Raw genomic sequence first — 21,929 nt, 5'->3', positions numbered from 1 at the left:
CGCCTCCCCCATCACCGCAACATGGCGCCCGCCCGTCGGCCGCATCGCGCACGCGCGGCGGCAGGGCCGTCGCTTGCGTCGCGGCGTCACTTCCGGCAGGAGGAGGCGGAAGTGGCAGCGGTGGCGGCCGGCGCGGGGGTGAGTGCGGAGCGGGGCGGGGGTCGGGCCTGCCGGTGCCGCCCGGCCGCGGACAGGCCCACCGAGGAAGAGGGGGGAGGCTGGGATGCGGCCCCGGGGAACCGGCGGGCAGGGCTGGGGGTGGGGGGGCGGGCACGGTGATATCCTGGTCGCCCCCGGTCGCCCCCGCGGGTGCGGCCTCCCGGCGCGCCCCGGGATCCTGGGCGGTCTGCGGGTCTCTGCGCTGGCCTGCCCGGCCGGGGAGCAGCGCTGCTCGCATGTGAAAGGCCGCGGCTGCTCAGGGCTCCCTGCTGCACCTGTCCCCGGGGCTGGAGAGGTTTGCTGTCCGTATTCGGCAGCCCAAGAAGTTGTCCCAAAAAAACATATCTAGAAGCCTGGGAAAGAATTTAATCCCTTTGGTAAAAGCCTGGGACTCTGCCGAGGTAGCTTGTTGCTTTAATCCTCCGTTTGATCTGAGCTAGTTTGTCCCGTGTGGTTGGCAGGCTGCGTAGGAGTCCTGGGGAGACGCTTACGCAGCACTTGCAAATGCGGGTCTGTATTTCAGTCGAATAGAAACACGAGAAGCCCCTCGCCTCTGCAGAGCGTGTCACACAGCCTTCAACACTGTTCCGGGAGAGGTTTCAATTCAGGTTTTTCTTTTCCTCAGCAGGCCCCAAGCCTTCTCTGCAGGCATGAATTAGAGCGTTTCTTGCAGAGAGAAAAATGCTTTAATGTATTCAGTTGTGATCCTGTTTCCACCCTTTTTTTCTTACTTTGGAAAGCAAAAGCTTCTTATGTGATTGCTGGAAGTCACAGGCTTCAACCAGAGGGACCAGCTGCCCTGCGGGGAGGGATGGCTCAGTGTGACTGGAGCCAGCCCTCCCACATCGCGGGGCAGAATTGGGCCCCATTTGAGGGTCTGCCTGTGGAGGCTGGAAGCTGAGAGACTCCACAAGGTGTTGGCTGTGTGGGTGGAATGGCCTGTGAGTGATCTTTCCTCTGTGTGCATGTGTGTCTAAGAGGGGGAAAGGAAAATTCCTTTTTGGGGGGCGGGAGAAAGGAGGTTTTTCTTGGAGACAGCTGACAAGCACAACAGTGGCTGGAGGACGGCTGTTGTTTCATGCTGCCGTAAACCTTGCTAGGCTGCACAGGAAGGACCTAGTGGGCAGCACAGACTTTGCAACCTGTGGAACAAGTGCTCCGCTTAAAAAATGTACTGTCTTTTTAATAAATCTACGTGAAATGACCACAGCCTCTTCTAGAGGGTTTTCATGCACTGAGATCTCCCCAGAGTGTCCCTGTTGTATTCAATGTCTGGCGGTGCGGAGAAGTCGCCCTGCTTCTGACGCAAGCAGAGGAGCCCTGTGGGTGAGGTGGGGATGTCTCTGACGTGAGAGATTCAAACCACTTGCTAACTACTGCTCCTGTCGGTGAGGGCGACTGGCTTGGATCCAGTGAAACTGTAAGGTCTGGGATGATAAATGGCATACGTTTCTGCTGCTTGGTTGTTATTACTGGCCTAACCTATAATCAGTTCCGCACAGCTTTAATGATGGTCTTCACCTAAGAGAGTTTTGCTCTTCCCATCACTCTCTTGGAAAAAGTACTGGATCGTCTTTTGCTCTTCACTAAACAGGTGGAGTTTCTCTACTTGAACCCCTGACCGTAGTGAAAACTGCCCTGTAAAAAGAGGCCTTTTCTCCTACAAATGACAGATGTATCACATTCTAAGGTGACACTTGGTTGTGCTCTGGAGGAGTTTCTAATTCACTTGCCGTGAATGCTCTGTGGCACATGTTGTGTCTGCACCGGGAGGTTAAAGTGTCATTCAAGAAGAACCTGGTGTTTTGAAGAGACCTGTGTTAACAGAGGCAAAACAGCAAGCGTGAGGGGAGGGGAAAGGACAGCTGTAGCAGCAGAATGTGGGTGTATCTCTGAGCCGGGTGCCTGCATTGTCTTTGGTGTGGTCTGGGTCACAAAACGTGTCCTTGCAAAAGCCGTAGGGATGCGAGCAGGAGCAGAGGTACCCCAGCGTCAGACAGGATGGTCTCGGCGCAGCCAGCCCATGGCTGCGACTTTATATCGACAAAGAGTTATGAGCTGCAGATGATCCAGCAAAAGTGTAAGCTTGTGTACGCAGGGCAGTCTGAGTGTATTTGGAGAGGAAAATCTCCTCATTTAGGGGAAATCTGATGTGTTATTTCCTTGTGGCTGGACCCTGATGTAAGTGGGACTGCAGAAAAGGGAAAAACTGACCTTTTAATGTCTTGATGTTGCAGCAGGTGACTGCCCGATGGGTTCACCGCAGTGCCCTGCCACGCGTCGTATCAAAACTCAACGGTCTCCTCATGGGAGGCAACCATGAAAGGAACGTTGCATCTTACTCAGGGCAGAATCTGGAAGCTGTTTTGTCATTATTGATTGTGGCTTGGGGCTTCGACAGGTTCTGGCTGACATGAAGGAAAGCTGTAAGGTGCTTAAAACAGAAAAGTACAGAACGAGAACACCCAAATGCTGTGTTTGGGTTCCTAAAATGGCCTGTCAGAATCTGATTTCATCATTCTGTGAAAAATATAAGCGTGTCAAGCATCAAATCTCAGTTATGATATATTGCTAGAAATTTTCCAGGAGGAAGTGGCACCTGGTGAGATTACAAATGCTGTGGTTTGGTGTTTTAGGGGTGGAAAATGAGTTAAAGCTTCCATCACACTGATACATGAAAGGTTTCTGTCACCAGCCTTCGTACATCTGACTGTATGCGGTTCTCTCTGCTTGTCAGGCAGTTCTAGCTGACTGCTAATGATAGTTTGTCTCTTGGATTTGGCTGTGGCTTGGCGCTCACCGCTTGCTGCACAAGTTTCGCTGGTTTGCTTCAGATCAGATCTGTGAATCCGTGCTGTCGCTTTGGGAAAGGAGGAAGGTCAGTGCCCCATGAAGGTGAGTAAAGCTGAGGACTCTGTGTGTTTGTCCTGAATGCAGTGTTGCTGCTGTGGGACAGGAAAGGGTATTCATTCCTCCTTGGCTCTGATGGGGGACTGCTCCTAGCTCGTCCTGTTGCTGCGGGTAAGTAGTCTTTAAAGCTCAAGGAGTGATGGAAGCGCGCGCAGCAGCAAACGAAATTGTATAAGATGCAGATCCTAGCGTCACTGCAGCGCTCCCTGGGCTCTGTGGGCTCAGTTCAGCTCTGTTGCGTGCGGTCTCTAGTTATTTCCTTTTCTATAAAGTCTTTCTCCCATGTTTTCTCATGGTGAGAGGCCTCCCATCCCCAAGCAGAGAGCCGGTGCTAGCTATGAGATCTGGTTTGTGCAGCCTGGGTTAATAATGCAGCAGCGCAGGATCCTGTCGCCACCTGTTTCCTTGCAAGGTGCCTGGGTGCATTAAACTTCCTAGTGAATTGTGTCCTCTACCAGCAGGAGACAAAATGCCAGCTTCTAGAGGACAGTAAAATCATCTGAAACGCACACTATCATTTTCTGCTTGTCTTCAATTAAACTGATTACCAGACTTCTTTGTTGTTCGGAGCTCAGACCGTTTCGCATGTTGCCAGCATGTACTTTGGCAACTGCGGGCGATGGGATTTCCTGCATTGTTTGAGTCTTTGCCATTGACCTTTGTGGTCCTTGTTCTGGCACTGCCTCTGCTCTGGCAGGGGTGCAAAGGGCATTATTCAAACCCTGAAAGAAAAGAGAAAGAATTGCTTTAAAGGCATTGAGGGCTCTTTGTAATTGGTGTCTCCTAGGGTCATTGCTGCAAAAGAAGGGGAATTGCTGGGGCTGTCAGGATAATTACCACTTTTTTTTATTGTTCTCATCCCAGTCTAGATGACAGTGGTGTGATTTAAAGTGAGTCATAAAAATACGCCTTCCATACAGCATTAAGATGGTGGCCCTCATGGACTGAGGCGGGGACAAGCCTGGTTTTGGTTCTTCTCGGCAAGTCTCGTAGGTGCTGGAAGTTCTCGGCTGTGCGCTGGAGGTTTCCTGGCTCTGCACTGGGGCTGCGGAGGGCTCTGTTGAGGATGCTGGTGGGGTTGTACTGGAGCCCTGTCGCAGCCCGTGCTGTGGACACTGGTTACTGCAGCGTTCGAGAAGATCCACCTCTCCCTGCAGCTGGAGACGGGCATGCTGGAGACACACGAGCCTTGTCGCAAGGGAGGCTGTGTAAGCCATTCCTGCTGCCGTCCCCTTTTGCTGTGGCGGCAGTTGCTCTGCTCCAGTGAACCATTTACTCAGCCGGCGCCTGGAGCCTCGTACCTTCAACCTGCTGAAGGTCGGGTGCTCGGCCGGCTCCAGTAGCGGAGCAGTGCTCGGATCGCCAGCGCGATGGCCGGGTCGGGGGGGGAGAAGGCTGAATGCATGGCTCTTCCTTGTCTTCCCCTTTCCATCTGGAGCCTTTCTACCCTTGTCAGGTGCCTGTAGTTGGTCTGGAAACAGACCTCGTGAAGGTCTCATGGAAACGGCCTCGTGGAGGTGTCTCTGGTGTTGCTGGTAGACTGATGTGAAGGGCAAATGAGGTCTTTTGGAGTTAGATCTTTGGAATAAGATACAACTTCTACATTATTGATTTAATCACATTTGCATGGTATTGTGTGGCTCAAATTAAATTGTCTGGAGCGAGATCTTGTACTCGATGTGCTGTTGTAGAGTAAATGCCGGAGTGCTGGTGTTGGAGGGAGTCAGAGCTTCGTAACTCCAGCCTTATAAGTCCAGCAGGCGCTGAAGTTAACTAGGGGGTTGACAGCAGCGTGCCTGGCTGTCCGGCTCACCCCCTGCCTTGCTGTAGGTCTGTCCCCTCTGTGACTTGTACCCTGAAGAGAAGAAGCCTCCACAGCTCTTCCTGCGGTGGGACAGGGACAACCCAGGGAGGTGAGACCCCCAGTTGAGCCGCAGCTGCCTGAAGGAGCCTGGCCTCCCAAGGGTGACTCTCATCTTGTGTTTCTGTGAACCTGTAAATGAACTTGGGCGTGACACCGGAGACGTAACAAGCCCTGTTGTCGTCGGAGTTGAAAGCCCCGGCTTGCTGCGTTGTGTGCTGGTGCTGAGTTTAAGCTATTTTCTGCTGGGGAAGTAAATTGCTCCAGCGGACAATCCAGGCACATGACTGCCGGGGCACGGTCATGGAAAATTGGCTCGGTTGTCATGTTTATTTGCTCTGATATAACTTTTTATGACACTGTCATGCAGCTTTTTCCAAGGCTACTGGAATGTGTTATTCTTTATTTCTTCCCTTCTGCTATTTTTTTTAAGAAGCATTATCAGAGAAACTATATATAACATTAACTTTTTGTTGTGGTAATGAGTTACAGGCTTCTGTAACCGACTAGGATTTTTTCTTTTTTTCCCTTTTTACAACAAATTAGCACAAACCCCCTCTGTTATTGTAGCTGTAGCTCAAGATTGTGATTTATAGCAGTTGTTAGCTCTTCTTCCATTCTGCTGAAGTCGAATTTGCCTGATTTTAGTCTCAACTTGTGCTGTCTTTTTCCTCTGGGGAGGGGAGTAATCACTCTCTTGCCTTCTGTAGGGCTGAGTTGCTAAACTTACCAGGTGGTTTCTCATCTGAGAAGGTGTAGAATAACTTTGGTTTGTTCCCGTACAGAATATGCTGGTGTTTGTTTCTCTGTCGCCCTCCTGGCTGAGCTCAAGTGCTCATTACAGTAGGGAACAGCCTTATGTTGGGATATAAAGGTCACGAGTGTTTCCTTTCACCTCTCCAGCCAGGAGTCAGACTGACATACGCGAGAGGTGGCAAGAAGTCTTTGCAGCAAAAAAGAAGCTTTTGGCGTATTTTTTTGCGAGGGAAACCTACAGCCCAGTCAGTCCATTCAGTGTAGATCCCGTAGCCGCCTTTATCTGTGTCTAGCAGAGCTGATTTCCTCCTCTGAAGAAGAAATAGTGCTATTCCTGCATCCCAGGGTCTCTCCCCGGTGCTCCATGTGGGAGACCTCCAGTACCAACGGCGCGTTGTATCCAGCTGTGTGACAATACACTGATTTGCTCACCTGCCATTAAACATTTCCAGCCTGAATATCAGGTAGTAACAGAATATTTTGTCATTTTTTTATGTACTCCAAAATCTATTTTAACTGCTTTTTACATTGTTGCAGGTGAAAGGGGAGAAGGGGGTCTGAATACTGATGAATGAGCTGCGATGGATAACAAAGACTCGGAAGCTGAGATCCACCCACTGAAGACTGAGGATGTAAAAGCTCAAGAGAACCATGAAAACTCTGTGGAGAGAAGAATTGTCAGCAAGCAGTCGTCGCGACTGTCTCGGCTGTCCCGGTGGCGCACTGCCGCCTTCTTCATCTCGTTATTTCTGTGTCTGATAATTGTGTTTGCTTTCTCCTTTATCATTCCTTGCCCAGAGAGGCCAGTTTCAGAAAGAACGTGGTTCCGAAACTACGACAACGCAGGTGAGCTTGCTGTAGCAGAACAAACACTTGCCAACAGTCCTTTTCCTTTATGTGCTTTCCTTTATGTGTTCCCTTATCCCTTATGTAAAAAATTATTCCTAATTTGAATTGTGGACCTCTACCTAAGCGCGATCTGGAGCCAAGCTCGCAGGGATGCTGCCCTTGGGAGCAAGATCTGTGAATACCTGACCTGGATAAGCAGTGGCCTGTCATAATTGGAGTTGCCTTCCAGGAGGTGTTTACAGGAACTAATGGAGAAATTAGATGCTGCTCTAAAGCACTAACAAGGTAGCACGCTGGCTTCATTTGGAAAAAAAAAAAAAAAAAGAACAAGGAGAGGGGTATCTGGGAGTAAATCTTTGTTGAAGTTTGGGCTATAAAATGTTCCCTTGAAGTTTGAGCTGAGGTTTGGGGACAATTAAGCTTTCTCCCTCTGTTAACTTTTCCCTCTCCCTCTGCTGACTTTTCTCCGTGGCTCACAGGAAAGGAAGAAGAGGAATTGCATCTTGTTGGTTTTGTTTTTTTTTTTATAAATTGCACAAATTTATAGTTGCTTTAGTCGGCTTTTTAGCCTGGGTACTGCTCCCTGGTGGCTCAGCATTCGCTTCTATGAAAGCTTTTCTTTATTCTCCTGTGCAGTGGGTGTGTGCTGGTTGTGCTATAAATGCTGAGATAGTGCTCACCAATGGGGACGGAGCTTTGTGTGGTAGTGCAGAAATCCCAGGTTCTGCTACTTGGAGCTGAAGAAGGCTGCTTTTAGCTGAGAGTGAGAAAGATGGAATCTCTGGGGCTGGGTTTTATGGGTTTTGTTTGTTGGTGGATTGTTTTTTTTTTTCATGTTTTGGGAACAGCAAGCTCACACCAAGACCAAAGTTTGTTCTTTGTTGATTCTGGCTGCTTGGCTTTAAAAAAAGACAAATCCTCTGGGGAATAGCAAATTTAAAAAATCCTTTGGCACTAACTTCCAGTCCTCGGTACTCGTGTAGATGGCTTTTTTTACTACAAAAGCCAATTTGTCCTGAAGTTACAGTGTCCGAGAGAGAGCAGTGAGTAGGTCTCTAGGAATTTGTGTTTTGCTCCAGCTAGCTCTGCTGCTGGTGGAGGCAATCCTCACCAGTGCCTGCCTTGTCATCTCTTTTGCAGTGGCCTTCCCGTTTCTCGCTATTGAAGATGTGAATGAAGACAAAGTGCAAGATGTCGTCTTTGCTTTCAAAGCTAGCAACGGCAGCGTCAGCTTCAACAGATCCTGTTTGGATGAAGGTAGCTGATTCAGAAAGAGAAAACCTTGTAGTAAAAGGGCTGTTATTTCTCTTTTAGTTCTAATTAGCGAGGCTGCGGTGAGTCTGGGAGGGAAAACCAAGTTAACTGGGTGGTGAGAGGAACTGGGTGAGTCCCAGCTCTGGGGTGGTGCGAAGCGGCGAAGGCAGGTGTAGGTAGAGCTCCGTCTGATATCATTTCTCTTCAGGTCTGCCTTCTCCATGTGCCTTCGTTGCTGCCGTGTCTGGCACGAACGGCAGAGCGCTCTGGGAGAGGCCTGCTGCTGAGGAGGTGGAGTGGATGCAGTGTGGCATCGAGCAGCTTGGCGGGGCTGAGGCCTCGGGTTGCCTGGTGGTGGGGAAGCCTGTGTCCCTTACGGCGGTTGATCTGCGGACGGGTGAGTGGGGAGCACGGCACTGCTGCCATACAGGGGACAATGCTACTCGCTTTCCTCACCTGGTGACCTTCAGACCTTGGAGGCTGGGGACGTCAGTGTGACATGACTTGCTGGTACACGAACAGTGGTCACAGGGTATTTATTATCTTGAAAACTTTGCCAGAGCCATTCGCTGGGTCGTTGAGAAGCCTCTGTTCTCTCAGCCTGTCTGTTCCAAAGGCTGGGCCCTGGTGTGGTGGTTTGCGTGAGCCACTGTGTTAGAAGAACAACTTTTCAACAGCTTTTGAAACCGGAAGAGCAGTCACTAGCTGTGAATGTTACTTTATATTCTCAGGGGTTGGACACAAACCCGCAGTGTTTCTTAGTTGTTTGTGTGTGAGTGCTAGGAGTGCCTGCAGTGGCAAGAGGAGCGGGAGTTTTAGGCATTTATGATTTTAAAGTCATTAAGGAGAGCACTTAGGATAAGTACTCACGAGTTTCAGTAGCCCAGGATTTTGCCTGGTTCCTCTGGAAAACTGCCTTCATTTCAGAACCTAGAGATGGAGAAATTCATCATCATCTTGCCTAACGCGGGGTGAGGTTAAGGAGTGCCTGTACCTCTGTAGGACCATCTGTTGCACCCTGAACCTTCCTTGCTGATGAAGCCTGACATACATTTCCATATTGGGGGTCACTGTTTCAAAGGTTCTAAACAATGCATGTTCTCCCTTGGAAACATACCTAGGATCTCGTGCTCTGTATCTAGGACTGAACCCCTCACACCCTATTTTCCAGAAACTGGGAGAGAGAAATAGCAAGAAGTGTAGCTCTAAGGAATCTGAGAAAAATCTAGTGTAATTTTTGATTTCCAGTGTAGATGGAAATGTAGACGTACACAGAGCTGGAACACTTCTGTGCCAACTGAGATACCTTAACACCGTTTCCTCATCAATAGGCTTTAGCACAGGATATTTACAGACTATTAATGAAGTACTTGCCTTTAGGTCAAAGTGTAGAAAAGTGGCTGCTGAGCCAAAGGCATGTAACTAAAGACAGCCATAAAGAAATGGCACAAGTATGGAGAGAAGAAACCAGGCTAAGCCACAGGTCACAGCGACGATATGGTATGGAAACATTCCATTGATAAAATAAGATCAAGGGATGAAAAATTGCTTCAGGTAGAGAACTGAGTAACCCAGAAGTTGATATATTTGATAGCTTTTTGCGATTAAGTCGGTTAAAAGGGGTTTCTTACTGTAGTTGTCTGTTACTGGGGGTTAGGAGGGTAGATCGGAATAAAATGTATTTAAATAGGCCACATGTATTTAAAGTGGCAAAGTCTGACTTACATCACATTGTGCTAAAAACAGTAGTCAGAACAATCTTTAGCTGTTAATGATTCATGGTGGTGGAGGATTGGTGAGATTCCAGGGCTCTGGGGCTGCCTGGCCTCTGCCTGTAGGAAGATTGAAGAAGAGATAGGCAGATTATCTTCTGAAAGCGTCTGATGTGGTTTTGATCTTTAAATGCTGATAAAGTTAGTGCTTGTCTATAATTTGAGTTGTGTTAAATCTTGCTTTCTTCATTGCCAGAATAAGTGACCTGAGCAAACAAGAAGGAAAGTGTAGGATTGCGTGCTTCTGTTTGTGTGGGACATCTGACATTCCTGCATGTTTATTTTACAAGCAAACTGGGACACAAGAGCTTAAGATTAGCGGTTCCAGGTCAAAGCAAAAGTCTATGTAGCTTCGTATTCCATCTCTGCCAGGGCCAGAAGCCGTGTCTGAGGGAAGAGGACAGGAGTAAGTGTTTTGTTACACCTTTTCTCTTTGCCTTATCCTCCAGGATAAGGCGTTCTGGCCTCCTAAGGGATATGGCAGAAAGGGGATCACAATGATCAGATGTATGAAATTGCTTCCGTGCAAGAAATCACTAAATAAACCAGAAGTCCAGCCTGGAGATTGTGCGACAGGGAGAAATGAGTCTATAAAATTATGAGTGATAAGTGGAAGTACAGGGAACGATGGTTTTCTGTCGCAGTTCCTCATTGCTCTGTGGTTCTTTTTGTCAAGTGGTAGGTTCAGAAAAAGCGAAAGGGGATAATTCTTCACATCCACCATACGGTGGATGTCAGGACCTTATAAGTGTTTAGTAAACAAGTGGGCAAAGGCATGGGAGAGGGGTCTAACAGTGCTGGGTAGGAAAAACCTGCCTTTATCTCAGATAGCTTGTGAGCTGCAGAGCGGGAGAGCAGTCTCTGCACGTGTGTCTGGACCTCATCCAGCCTGAAGCCAGCAATCCTGCTTCGTGTCCTCTGCGGCCGCTTGAAGCGAGAGCTGAACTCTAGTCATCTAAATTCTAATTTTATTATTCCTTCCGGACCAAAAAAAAAAAACCCCAACCCTTTCGCCCAGGTTAGATTTGCTGTCCAGGCACTTGTCTAATTTCCATCCTGGCTTCTGTTGCTGTTCTTCTGCTGTGACCGTGGGCTCCGAGGAGGCGTCATAGCTCTCTAGACCTCGGACAGGATGGTCCCATCTCCTGCTGACGGAGCAGGATGGGACTGGATTCACAGTTTGTGCTGTTTGGGGCTTGTGTTAGAGCATGAAAGCTCTAGTCCTTTGTGCTGAATCCGTCTCACTGTTACCTGTCTCAATTATTAAGTCAGACTGCTCTTTTAAGAGAGTGAGATGCTTCCTCCAAAACTATATACCCTGTCTAACCAGCAAAGAATGGAGCCTTTTATATTGAAATGTGAATTTCATCAGCCCGGTCTTACTGTTGTAGCTTTGGACTGTGCTGAAGCCAGGATATAGTTATTTAAAACTTAAGTTCTCTCCTTCCTTTGCCTGCTTGTTTTTTTTTGGGGGGGTAAGATTCTTTGCTTTCCCATGATTTCCTAAGGACAGTCTTCTACTTCGTATATGTTGTCATAGTAACAAATCCAAGTATTTTTTGCAGTGTTTCAGTGAAAGCTTTGGACGAATCCTACTGGAAATACAGCCTGCCTTAAATTATTGCAGACAGCAGTCAGGTAGTAATTCCTTGGCCTTCAGTACAGCTGGCAAAGAACAGATGATTATTTTGCATTCCTGAAATGATAATTGCTGTCTGTGATACTGTTTAAAGGGGAGGGTACGCATTTCCCCTCTGAGCACCTAGTTAGTCACATAAGTCCGCCTTAAAAAGAACCTCCCCCAGCAGTCTCCCCCCCTACATCAAATTCCACTGCAAATTCCACTGGACAGTGACTGGGAAGTGGCCAGCAGCCCTGGGCAGAGCGTACTGAGTGGAGACACTCAATTGGCCTGGAGCTGATGAAGAGAAACCCACCCCACACACATACTGTTTTTATAAAAACCAAAGCTTTCCTACCTCTATTTACAAACAAGAGAAACCCACCCCACACACATACTGTTTTTATAAAAACCAAAGCTTTCCTACCTCTATTTACAAACAAGTTTGAAAGCGCTCTGCGTGCGCTTCAAACACGGGAGAGGTGGGACACGAACTGAGTTGCGGCCGGTCTCGTCAGTGCGGAACATCTGCAGGAGGCAAGTTGCAGCAAATAAAGGGCTTTTTCGGGAGTCGCTGCAACTCCGTGGTCAGAATTCAGCTGTTTTATGGTCTTAAAACGTCAGCACAGGTTTAACTACAGACCAGCAAGGTTTTAGATCACAAAAAAAAGGATTCTCTGTGCCATGAACATGCTGGGAAGCTGCTTAACCTACAACATGAGAAAAACAAGCTGCTCTTTGTGCCCTGGAAGTTTGTGTGCATTTGTGCAGACAGCTAGAGTTACTTTCCAATACAGGTCAAAACTGGGGATACTGGGACTCATTTGAAATGCCATGAAGTACCCCATGATGAGCATGTGGTGCTGATGGGCTGTAAATGTCTGGCTACTGCCAAGTACTTCGAGGAGCAGGGGCATTAAAAGCCGTTCAACCTGAAGTGTGTTTCAGTGAATGTTTCCCAATATTTAGTGAATGTTTCCCAATGTTTTCTAGGGGAGGTTCGGTGGAGACAGTCCAGTGACTTTGGGGCTAATTATACTGTGCTGCCTCCCGTGTCAGTGATTCCAGACCTGGATAGTGACGGAGTTCAGGACCTGATAATCTTTATTGCTACAGGAGATAAGGTATGTCACTCTGAAACTGTGATAAACCCCGTGGCTGGACCACAGGGCATGGCAGGAATGTTCTTTATTTCCATCTTGTAGTCAAAGAGGAAGTGTCTCTGGTATCTGTGGGTTTGGGGTAGGTTCTCTCAAAACTGGGGTCTACTCCCAAATCAATGCAAACGTTTTATGGTTTTTTTTTTTAAAAAAAAAAAAAAAAAGGAAAGAAAAAAGCTGGCCAGGAATCCCTCCCCCTTTTCAGTCTGCGCCCCTCGCTGCCTGTTCCTGCGCTGCGTGTGGAGGGAGCCCAGGCCAGATGAGCTTGCAGTTTTCTGGGACTCTGCTCAGAGAAGTGGAAGTGAACAAACCCTGACGGGTTTGGCTCTTAGAGCAAAACACAGCTGACAGCCAGCGCTTTCGTACCGCCGCTGCCCTTTTCTGATAGCTTTCGTCTCTCTGCCTGTGGTCTGCTTTGCATGGCTCTCTTCCTGGCGTCACTGCGCTGGTTAATTCTGGCTTGGGTTCGTTTAGTGAAATAGCTGCTGTTTCTTAGAGGGGGAAAGTCATGGAGCTAAAACTGTTTTTATACTAAAAATCCGCACACGTGATTGAGTGGTACAGCATCATCTACACGCGCAGTCTGTCCTGTTTAAAGCATAGAGGAGTTACGGTTCCCCCCAGGTCTGATGGGAGGGGTGGGAGCCCCGTGTCCTTGTTGTACCAGAGCACTCTATAAGCAAATAGGGTTTTGCTGTCCCAGGGATTGTTGTTGCCAGAGTCATCAGAAATCCTATCCTCTCTGACTCCTACGTTTCTCTTCTGTTTTCTTTCCTCCCTGCTTTTGCTATCCCAGTTATCTGAAGACTCCTTTTTTTTTTTTTTTTTTTTTTAATCTTAGGCGGCCAAGAAATGTTTGAGTGTAGTCTCTGTTCTGCAAGACTGCCTTTTGATTTGTTTTCCATTTAACCTCTCTAGCTATCTTGGTATGAAATCCCTTCCTCCCTCCGGACTTGGCGAGCACTCTGTCAACTTCAGTAAAAGTATGTTCTTTTTTGAGAAATCACGCAAAATGTAGGGAGCTTGAGTGGAGCTCTGCAGCTTGGAAAAAGGCAGTCTCGTCGGAAGGGAGATACAGAACTTAAGTAGATTAGCTTTGTAGCTAACAAGGTGATGAAGTTGAACGTCACGTTATACTGCTGTTCCCTGAAATGGCAGAGCTTTGAGCTGTCTGTGGGGAAGGGTCTGTGTGCAGGAGGTTTGGGTGGCAGCTTTTTCGGAGAGTCTTATTGACCCCTACCTGCTGCAGGCTTCGGCACAAATACATCTGGGAAAATATGACGTTTTTCAGGATGTATCGCCTGTAGCAGTGCATAGAGGTATTAAGCAATGCAGTGAGTAAGGTGGTGTGAATTCTCACTGGCTGCATGAATACCTTTGTCTGTTACTGTCCCGGGGCAGCTGCTGAACCAGTGCTTGGGAGTCAAGGTGAAGCTGACGCACAAGAGCTGGTATGTGTCTCCTCCCAGTGAGGGAGGCTGGGAACAGCTGGTGGATGTGTTGCTCTCCCTCTCCAGCTGTGTTCTTCATTCTCCACAGCAAACTCTATCCCTTAGTCACCTGCCAGACTCTCGAGATTCACTTCAAGAGCAGCAGATTTCCTTCTCTTTCCCAGTCTCTCCCTTCCCAGGAAGAGGGAAGGGTTCCTGCCTGACTCAGCATCTCTGATGGATGCTGTTTCTCTCGGTCTGACGTTTCTCTTTTCCCTAGTGTGCATTGCTCTCCCCAGGCCACGACTGTTGCCAGACATTTGAATCTGGTCCTGATTTTAGCCTTTATTCTCCTGGGTGAAAAGTTTTTAGTGGATTCTGTTACCCCGCAGAAAGAATATAAAGAAACCTGTCAGCCCTTTTATCCCCTTGGACCTGTGTCAGCCTTAGAAGGAGTAGATTAGGGCATTTAAAATATTTAGCAGGGCTACTGTGTGAAGCCAAGTTTCCCCTGTGTCCATATGCTGCTTTGCTTCTGCCTTTAGGTCCCGTCCATCGTTGTCACTGCTCAGTAGGCTTGAATCGATCTTCACTGTCCTTAGCAGAGCTGGGGCTTGCTGTTTGGCGGTCCCAGCCTGCAGGGGAGGTGGTTGGCAGAGACAGTAAAATCTGGGGGCAGGAGATTTTATTTTATTTTATTCCCAATGCTGGAAGTGGTTTTCAAACTTGCAAAAGTGTTCACAGCAGAGGGATCGTCTAATTCCTGCCCACACCTCCAAAACCAGGGGGAGACTTTTCATCCGAGCCTTTGCTGTTCCCATTCAGCTGCTGTTCAGTACCGGCTGCTCAGAACGTTGAGTTGGAGCAGTAACAATGCGATGCAGCTTCAACCTGTTATGTTTTGGTTTTGTTTTTTTTAATCCCTTCCCTGTGTAGATTAAGACCTTCATCCATTCAGGAAAAAATGGCAATCAGATTGGCTCCACTGAAAGCCTGAGCGTGGATGGGAAAGCTCGTTATGTCAGGCTGAACCTGGACTCCTCCTCCTACTTCGTTTTCTATACAGGTACAGTTCTGTTGGTGAATTCAGCCTGATAAAGTGATTATAACTGTGAAATCAGGTTTACTAAACAGTTGTCTGAAAGAGTGCTTTGCATTCTTAAAAGCTATGTCGTGCTTTCACCTAGCGAAAGAGCAATTCAAGGCCAAGAGAAGGGGGGTTTGTTACATGCTGTAGTAATTTTATTTGAAAAACGCTGAGAATGTAAGGTTCAAGTAGTCATTTATAGCAAATGATTACTGTGGAGCACTTGGATTACGAACAGATAAGATGTTAAAAGCATTCAAAAGCAGGCTTGAGTCTCAAAATACCACTACAACTCTATGATGCAAGCCCTAAAAATATAGTTCATCTGCCAGATCTGGAAAATCATAGAGTTCAGAGCAAGGGCAGGGTAACTTATCTCCCTCATTCTTGCTTTTTTTCTGTACAGAAAACTCTTTCTACGCGTATTCCCTGAAAGATCTCTACAGTGCAGCAACTGGGATGGAAATTAAGCTTCCCAAACTTGAGCGAGATCCTCAGTGGGAGAAGAACATTGACCACCTTACGCACCGCTTATCCCTTCTCAGGTGTGAGACTACGTCTTGCTTGCTGGTGGATCGGAGGGTACCGGTGTTCCTGACAGGGCAGCCTGTTGTGGCTTTGTCCTTCCCTGGCTACTTGCTTTTGGACTCGGAGCACATCCCAAGCTCAGGGAGAGGGCTGGTGTTGATGGTCTGGTGAGGGTTTCACAGGAAAGGAGGGAAAGCAAGCTGGGGTTTGCTGTTGGCATTTACCGCGCAGGGAAAAAACCCCAAACCCCACAATAAAACCATCCACAGTCTAGAAAAGTGTAATCGTTCCTCTGTCCTTGTTCAGCTCTGGAGACATTCGTTACCTGGCAAAAATTCCTGGGCAGTCACGGGAGAACATCTTGGTTGTAAACTCAGAGATGGCTACGCTGATCAATGCACAAAATCTTCAGACTTTGTGGACCCTCAATGTGTCCCGTGTTGTGAGGTAATGTCACCGATGTGGGTTGGATGAGGCATTTCCAGGCTCCCAACAGCAGTGGTGTCCTGGCAGATGCTGGGTTTTTTTAATCATTTGAAACATAAAAGCCTGCTCTGTGGTTGTTTCTGGATCATGCTTATTGTATTATGTGTCCTCTGCTAGCAAATGTCTGGAGCCACTTCAAAACGGAGGAGCCCAAAGCTTTGTTTCCGTGCCTGCGATATGGCTGTCTTAAGCCTGGGCTCGGAGCTGGGAGTGGTACCAGGCTAAAATAACACAGCAGTCGGGTCTCTTACTGGGAGAGTTACTGGGAGGACAGAGGCTGCTCTGAAAGAACAAGGTATGCCCAAGCCATCAGGGTGTGTTATGATCTGTCCGTTCTCTTTCTGTCCCTTAGTGAGCCGCTGCTTGGTTACTACAAACCTGATGTTCTTGGCATTGTCCTTGAGAGTGAAATTGGACCCAACAGAAAGAAGGTTTGAACGCTCTTCCTTTGAACTTCCCTTTTCTCTGTGTGTCTCGGCTCAAGCAGGCATTGAGTCAAGGGCAGCTTTTGGGATGTGTTCCCTCTGGCTGATTTTAGGAAGCTTTAGGCTGGGAAAGGATCTCTTTCAACAGGTTATTGAAGCCAGCTCAGGCACTTTAATTCTCTTCTCAGCAAGAGGCTTCAGTGACAGAGCTTTGAACCCCTTGAAATAGCTGCAAAACTTGTGACTTTAATGTGGCCCGCCCAAGGTCTCACAGCTCTGTGATGCTCAGCTTCAAGTATTTCCTCATCTTTCCATGTGTCAGATACTTGTTCCTATAGACAGTGTGGGGTAGAGACAGCGGACTTGACTTCTCTCTCGTGCCTTGTTAGAGCTCTTTGCTATGAGTTCCTTTCCTTTCTTCCCTGCTAGGTTATGATCGTTGAGAGCGGGTCTGGAGCAGTCCAGTGGGACCTGAAGCTGAACTCACAAGCGGAGAGCCCTGGGCCAGCCACGCTTTCTACTGCTGATCACCGCTCCGCCTTCCTCATCTGGGGTGAATACCAGGCGGCAGGAAACGAAACGGTGAGCAGTGCTGCTGAATGGTTGCTGTTCTCCAGACTTTGGGCCAGAATTGGGTGGAGCTACCCCTTTTCCCTGGCGTTCACATTCGCGTCTCTATGCCACAGCCTCCTCCACTGAGTGTGGGGTTGCTGAAGGCAGAAGCAGGCAGACCTCTGCGTGTGATCTGCATCCTCACGATGTCCATAGCAATGTCCCCGCTGGCAGCTGGTGGTGGCACCAAGAGCTTTTGTCATCCTCAGCCTGGCTAAGTAGAGAAAAGAAACTTGAGTGGCTGTATGAACAAAGTCACTGGGTTGCCCAGAGCCTGCCTAGGTGTGGTACTGGAGGTGAGGCGAGAGGGTGCCTCTGAAGTTGCTGCTGTCCTGCGGCAGTACTGCACGCAGTGGTCTCCCATGGCCACGTGAATGTCCTTGCTCTGCACCAAGGCAGTCTCTGGCAGCCTTGATGCGCAGCTCAGCTGCGTAACGGAGCCCTCCGGGGCAGTGGCTGACAGCGTTAGTGACAGGTTGTGTCTTGGAGGATGCCTGAGCACCGGCTGAGCTTCCTGTGCTTTCCTCGCTAACTCTACCAGCCCTAAGGCAAAAATCTGTCTCCTGCCTGTGGCAGCCAGGCCTGCTGTTTGCAGGAAGGTTGGGGTGGGGAGGAGAGCACCAAACAGTAAGCAAAATCCCAACGCTTAGCACTAGTGGCATCAGACAGGATGAGTTGGGCAGACACGGACAAGTATCTGACTGGATGTATTCTGTCGAGCATGAGGAATAGCTGAACCTGGTGTTGGCATTGTGTCTGGGATAATGTGTGAGTCCGTGTCCTGATAGTTGTGCTGTTCGTTGCAGAGATCCAGAGCTCCTCTCCAGAAGCTGTATCTTTTCCATCCTTCCTACACTAACGTCCTGTTGGAGCTCCGCAATAGCACAGACCAAATAATTGCATTCAATGGTAAGTCTTCTCCTTCCAGCCCTCCAGCAAGGAGGCGCAGGAGGACACTGGCCTTCTGGTACCTCCTGGACTCTGGGTGCGCGGTGTTGGGTCTGGTGGCCAGTCTGAACACAGAGACCTTAGGCTGGGCTTTTCCCTCTGCTCTGCGTTACAGCCGCACTGTTCGAGCGGAGCCGTCATGCCTGCTACGTGCTGTTGAGGGGGCCTCAACCCAGCGAGGAGCCAGGGCCGGTGTCTCTGATGAAGCGTAAGCTGAAGGAGGATGTCTCTGAGAGCAGGGTGATCTGGCTGAGCCAGGTGGCAGTGGACAGCGAGCAGTACGTGCGGGACCGCCTCTACAGGATGCGATTCCACAGCCGAGCGTGAGCTTGCCGAGGGAGGGGGAGAGGCTGCCCTGGCCCAGGCGTCTCCGAGCTGCCTCTCCTCCGCAGCCGTGCTCTTAGCAAACCCAGATCACGAATTCAAACAGGAAGCTGCCTTTCTCGATCTGCAAACCAAAGCGTGGCTGGCGGGGAAGCCACCCCCAGTGTCTGGGGACGCCCAGGCTGTGGGGGCAGCTGCCGATACGTCTGTCCTCAGAGCTGATGGGACTTCAGTGCCTGACCACCACTGAAGTGGCGTCAGCTCGGGGAAGAGGGCTTTCCCCTCGATCCTTCTGTGCCCGCAGAACTGCGCTGACTCAGCCCGTGTCTGGAGGAAAACACATGCTTGCTGGGGACGCCGGGGTTGATTATTTCTTGGGTGCTTGCGTGAGAAGTGGAGCTTCGATGTGTGGTGTTGGGTTTCCTTTCTGAGTCAGCTCTCCTGGCTGCGGGAGAGGTGCTTGGCTGCAAGTTGATTTGCAATCGCCCTCTCCTGGATTTTGGGCCCCTGCTTGGGTAGTCGTGGGGTGTGCGTAGTGACAGACGCCATCCACGGCTGACGGTGTGGCTAGGTGTCACCCGGGCCAGCAGAGTGCAGGTTAAAGTGTCATTCTACTTAGAAAATGGCCTTTTCTCCCAAAACAGCTCCATTTGCCCCCTCTCCTGTCACCTGTGTCTGTCTCCTCTGCTGCTTCCTTTCCAGCCAGGCTGCGCGGTGTTGGTGACACAGAAAGGGAGCTGGTCTCCCCCCTGGTTGATGCATCAACGTTCCTCCCTGTCCCCGATCCGATGATAGGTGATAGGGAAACCACACTAAGTCCAGGCTGGCTGGTCCCTGCCGGTACGGACACCACCTCTCCTACTGGTTTTGAGGTGCCAGGGGATCTAGGACATTTTTTCAGAGTAGAATTGCACTTGAACCTTGTCTGGGAGCTGGGCTTGCTGCTTTGGGGAGCCCTGTGTGTGACTGGCAATGCCAACTCTCCTGCAAATACTCTTTTCAGCCTTGCAGCTGCTGAGGAGCCTTCTCCAAGCCCTGTCCCCTCTGCCAGGAGGTGGGCAGGCTGTAGGACAGGCACGAGCCGCTCAGGGTGACAATATGAGCTGTTTCTGCCGCACAGCTCTGGAGAGAGCTCTAGCCTCCCTCCCTGCCCTTGGAATTGATGCTGGGTGAGGATCTTCGGGTGCTGTTCTCTCTCTCCAGCCTGGTAGCCCGAGGGAACGGGACAGGTTGCTGTGTGAAGATGATGTCTCCCCTGGAGACTTCTGTAGCATGATGTGTACTCCCCGTTCCTCGGTGGGCACCAGCACGGAGCATAGAAACGAGGTGCAAAGTCTGGAAAACGGTTTAAATTGGCTGCTCAGTCCGTCCTGAGAGCCACAGTGCCCACACCAGCCACACGGAAACGCGAGCCCTGTCCGGATGCTGCTGGGTGTCCCTCTGACCGGTGAGAGAAAGGTGGACAAGAAAACACACGCCCTAAAAATAACCTCTCTCCAGTTTTGCGGTGCCGGAGGGCATTTGGCTGTTGCCTCCCTCCCTTGCTTAGTCTCAGATTGTGTGTGTGGGGGGGGTGTAGAAATACTGTGGGATGAGAAACTTTTGCCGGGTTGTGTAGGGTCGAGCATCTTGTGGCAAGCGCTGAGCTTTAACCTGCTGCAGGGCAAATCCCGGCTCCGGCAGCCGCTTTCACCCAGGCTCATGGCGGGAGCTTCAGCTCTCCTGGTCTTGCAGAAAAAATGAGCTGGAGCATCACTCGTCTGCCTGGATGCTGGCCCGGTAGTTGCCTAAAGGGTGCCCTGGCTCCCTCTGCCCCATGACCTGTAGCTCGGGTGGTCAGGGGGGCTGTGTCAGATGAGTGCTGCTGGTGGAGGCCAGTCCTGAGGTGTCCGGGCAGTGCAGGAAGCTGGGGATGCTCCCGGGAGAGCACCCCACACCCTGCAAAGCACCCCAGACTCAAAATGGTGGGTTTCCTCTTCTGTTCCTCTCTTTCCAAGCTGTTTTCTGAGTGAGTCTGGGGGTGCAGGGAGACTCTCCTCGCTTAAGTCACCGATAAAAGACCTCGAGCCCGGCAGCCTTTGCCAGTGCCGCAGAACCGGGGTGGCAAGGGCTGGGGCAGAGCCGGCAGCGGGAGCCCCAGGCTCCCGTGCTCGTCCCGTCTGTGTGTTGGATGCGGATTGTATCCCACTGAAATTCCTTGGGCAGGGAGCAAGGTGCCCGGGCTGTATTCTCACCGCCATCACAGCATCTCAGCTCTCACTCAGTCCCTACCCAGACCTGACCTTTCCCATAGGCACACTGAATGTTCCTCCAGGAGAGCTGGATTTTCAGCTTTGACGGGGGCTTTTCTGGCTTTAAGTTGTCCATTAACGTTTCCAGATACTTTGGGAACGCAGATTTCCCTCTGGCAGCTCAATTAAATGCATCAGTGCCAAACCAGCACCTTCTTAACAAAACAAGTCCTTTTTCCCAGCTTATTTCCCTGTGTAATTGTTTTTTTGCAGTATTTAATGAATGACTTTGTGCCTTGATTCAATAACTCAGATGGGTGATGATGGCATATATCACTGTGTTATGTATTAGTGTGTTTTTTAACACTAAGACTGTTTGGTTTGGTTCTTTAACTTATTGCAAATTGTGCCCTACAGGACTTGGTCTAACCGGAATGGTTTCAATAAATCCTCTTTTGCATTGTTTGTAAATGGTGCTCTGCTTTTGTTGTCGCAGCTGAGGTGACGCAAGACTCCCGGGATCTTTTTTTTTTTTTTTTTTTTTTTGGCAGCCCTTTGCGTGACTTCCCAAAGGCAGAAACCTCCCTTTTGGGGAAGGATCCAGGTGTCCTGGCGGTGCTTTGATGGCTGAGCTGGCCACGGCTCTGCCCCGGGGTGCTGCCTGCTGCCCTGTCCTGCTGCAGATGGAGCAGGAGAAGGGAGCGTGCGGATGGAGGCTGGAGTTAGATAACCCAGCGGGGCCAACCCGCCTCTGCCCACCCCCCCCGCCGGGGGCTCCGTGACCTGGTTTTACACCCCGGATTCCCGCTGCAGTCCATCAGCATGAAAATCTCACTCCGGGGCTTGGATTTGGATCAAGCCGGAGGGAGCCGCGTGGCAGGCGCTGTCTCCTGGAGCGCTGGGACCATCTGTCGCTGGCCGGTGGCTGCCAGCGCCGAGGTCCCAAGCTCCATCCTCTGACCGAGGCTCACGCAGCTTCCCCTGCACCGAAGCCCCTCTTTCTGCCCTCTGCTCCGTGCCAGGGGTCCCGAGCTCTGCGGCAAGGAAGGACGCTGCTGGTCCCGAGCATCCCAAGCATCCCTGCCGTTTGTTGGCTGGGATGCTGGCTGGCACCACTTGGTCATTGGTGGGCTGGGAACATCCCCATCCTGTGCGTGTCCCCGGGTGCGTGCAGGGTGGGCTGGGGGCCGAGGCTGGGCGCTGGGCAGGCAGCAGCCCCCCTCTCCTTTATATAACCCCCAGCGTTAATCCCCCACAGCTGGGGCTCGGCTCCGGGGAAGGGAATAATCCCGCCGCCAGATCCTTGGCCTCTGCTCAGATTAATGGGCCGTGGGCAGGAAGAGCGGCTCAGCTGCCAGCCCCCGGGGCTCTCACAGCCTGGCTTTGTGGCCGGGGGCACCACTGGCCCCTGAAAAAAAGGCCTTTTTGTCCCCCCCCGGGGGCTGTACGAGGGCACATCGGTGGCTGCCGGGGGCTGAGTGCCCCAAGTGCCACTGGGCCGTGCCAGGAGGGCAGC

General features: G+C 50.3%; 1 protein-coding gene across 2 annotated transcripts; it reads left to right on the top strand.

The window, feature by feature from the left end:
- The first annotated feature begins 93 nt into the window (after nucleotides 1–93).
- Nucleotides 94–20,884, top strand: FAM234A (family with sequence similarity 234 member A). 2 transcript variants are annotated; one of them, XM_074599327.1, is made up of 12 exons: nucleotides 94–138; nucleotides 6,224–6,532; nucleotides 7,676–7,792; nucleotides 7,998–8,186; nucleotides 12,176–12,306; nucleotides 14,709–14,838; nucleotides 15,266–15,404; nucleotides 15,694–15,834; nucleotides 16,226–16,304; nucleotides 16,728–16,880; nucleotides 17,717–17,819; nucleotides 17,974–20,884. In XM_074599327.1, exons 2-12 carry the CDS (start codon nucleotides 6,268–6,270, stop codon nucleotides 18,183–18,185), a joined length of 1,659 nt encoding a protein of 552 aa, XP_074455428.1. In that variant the 5' UTR covers nucleotides 94–138; nucleotides 6,224–6,267; the 3' UTR covers nucleotides 18,186–20,884. The 2 variants fall into 2 exon arrangements, with proteins under 2 accessions (XP_074455428.1, XP_074455429.1); XM_074599328.1 differs by lacking the exon at nucleotides 94–138 and adding an exon at nucleotides 5,851–6,150.
- Nucleotides 20,885–21,929: the final 1,045 nt, after the last annotated feature.

The sequence above is a fragment of the Larus michahellis genome, chromosome 8 (genome assembly GCF_964199755.1).
Source record: "Larus michahellis chromosome 8, bLarMic1.1, whole genome shotgun sequence".
NCBI classification, from domain to species: domain Eukaryota; kingdom Metazoa; phylum Chordata; class Aves; order Charadriiformes; family Laridae; genus Larus; species Larus michahellis.
The sequence above is the reverse complement of the archived record's forward strand: the minus strand, read 5'-3'. Positions and strand labels throughout refer to the sequence as shown.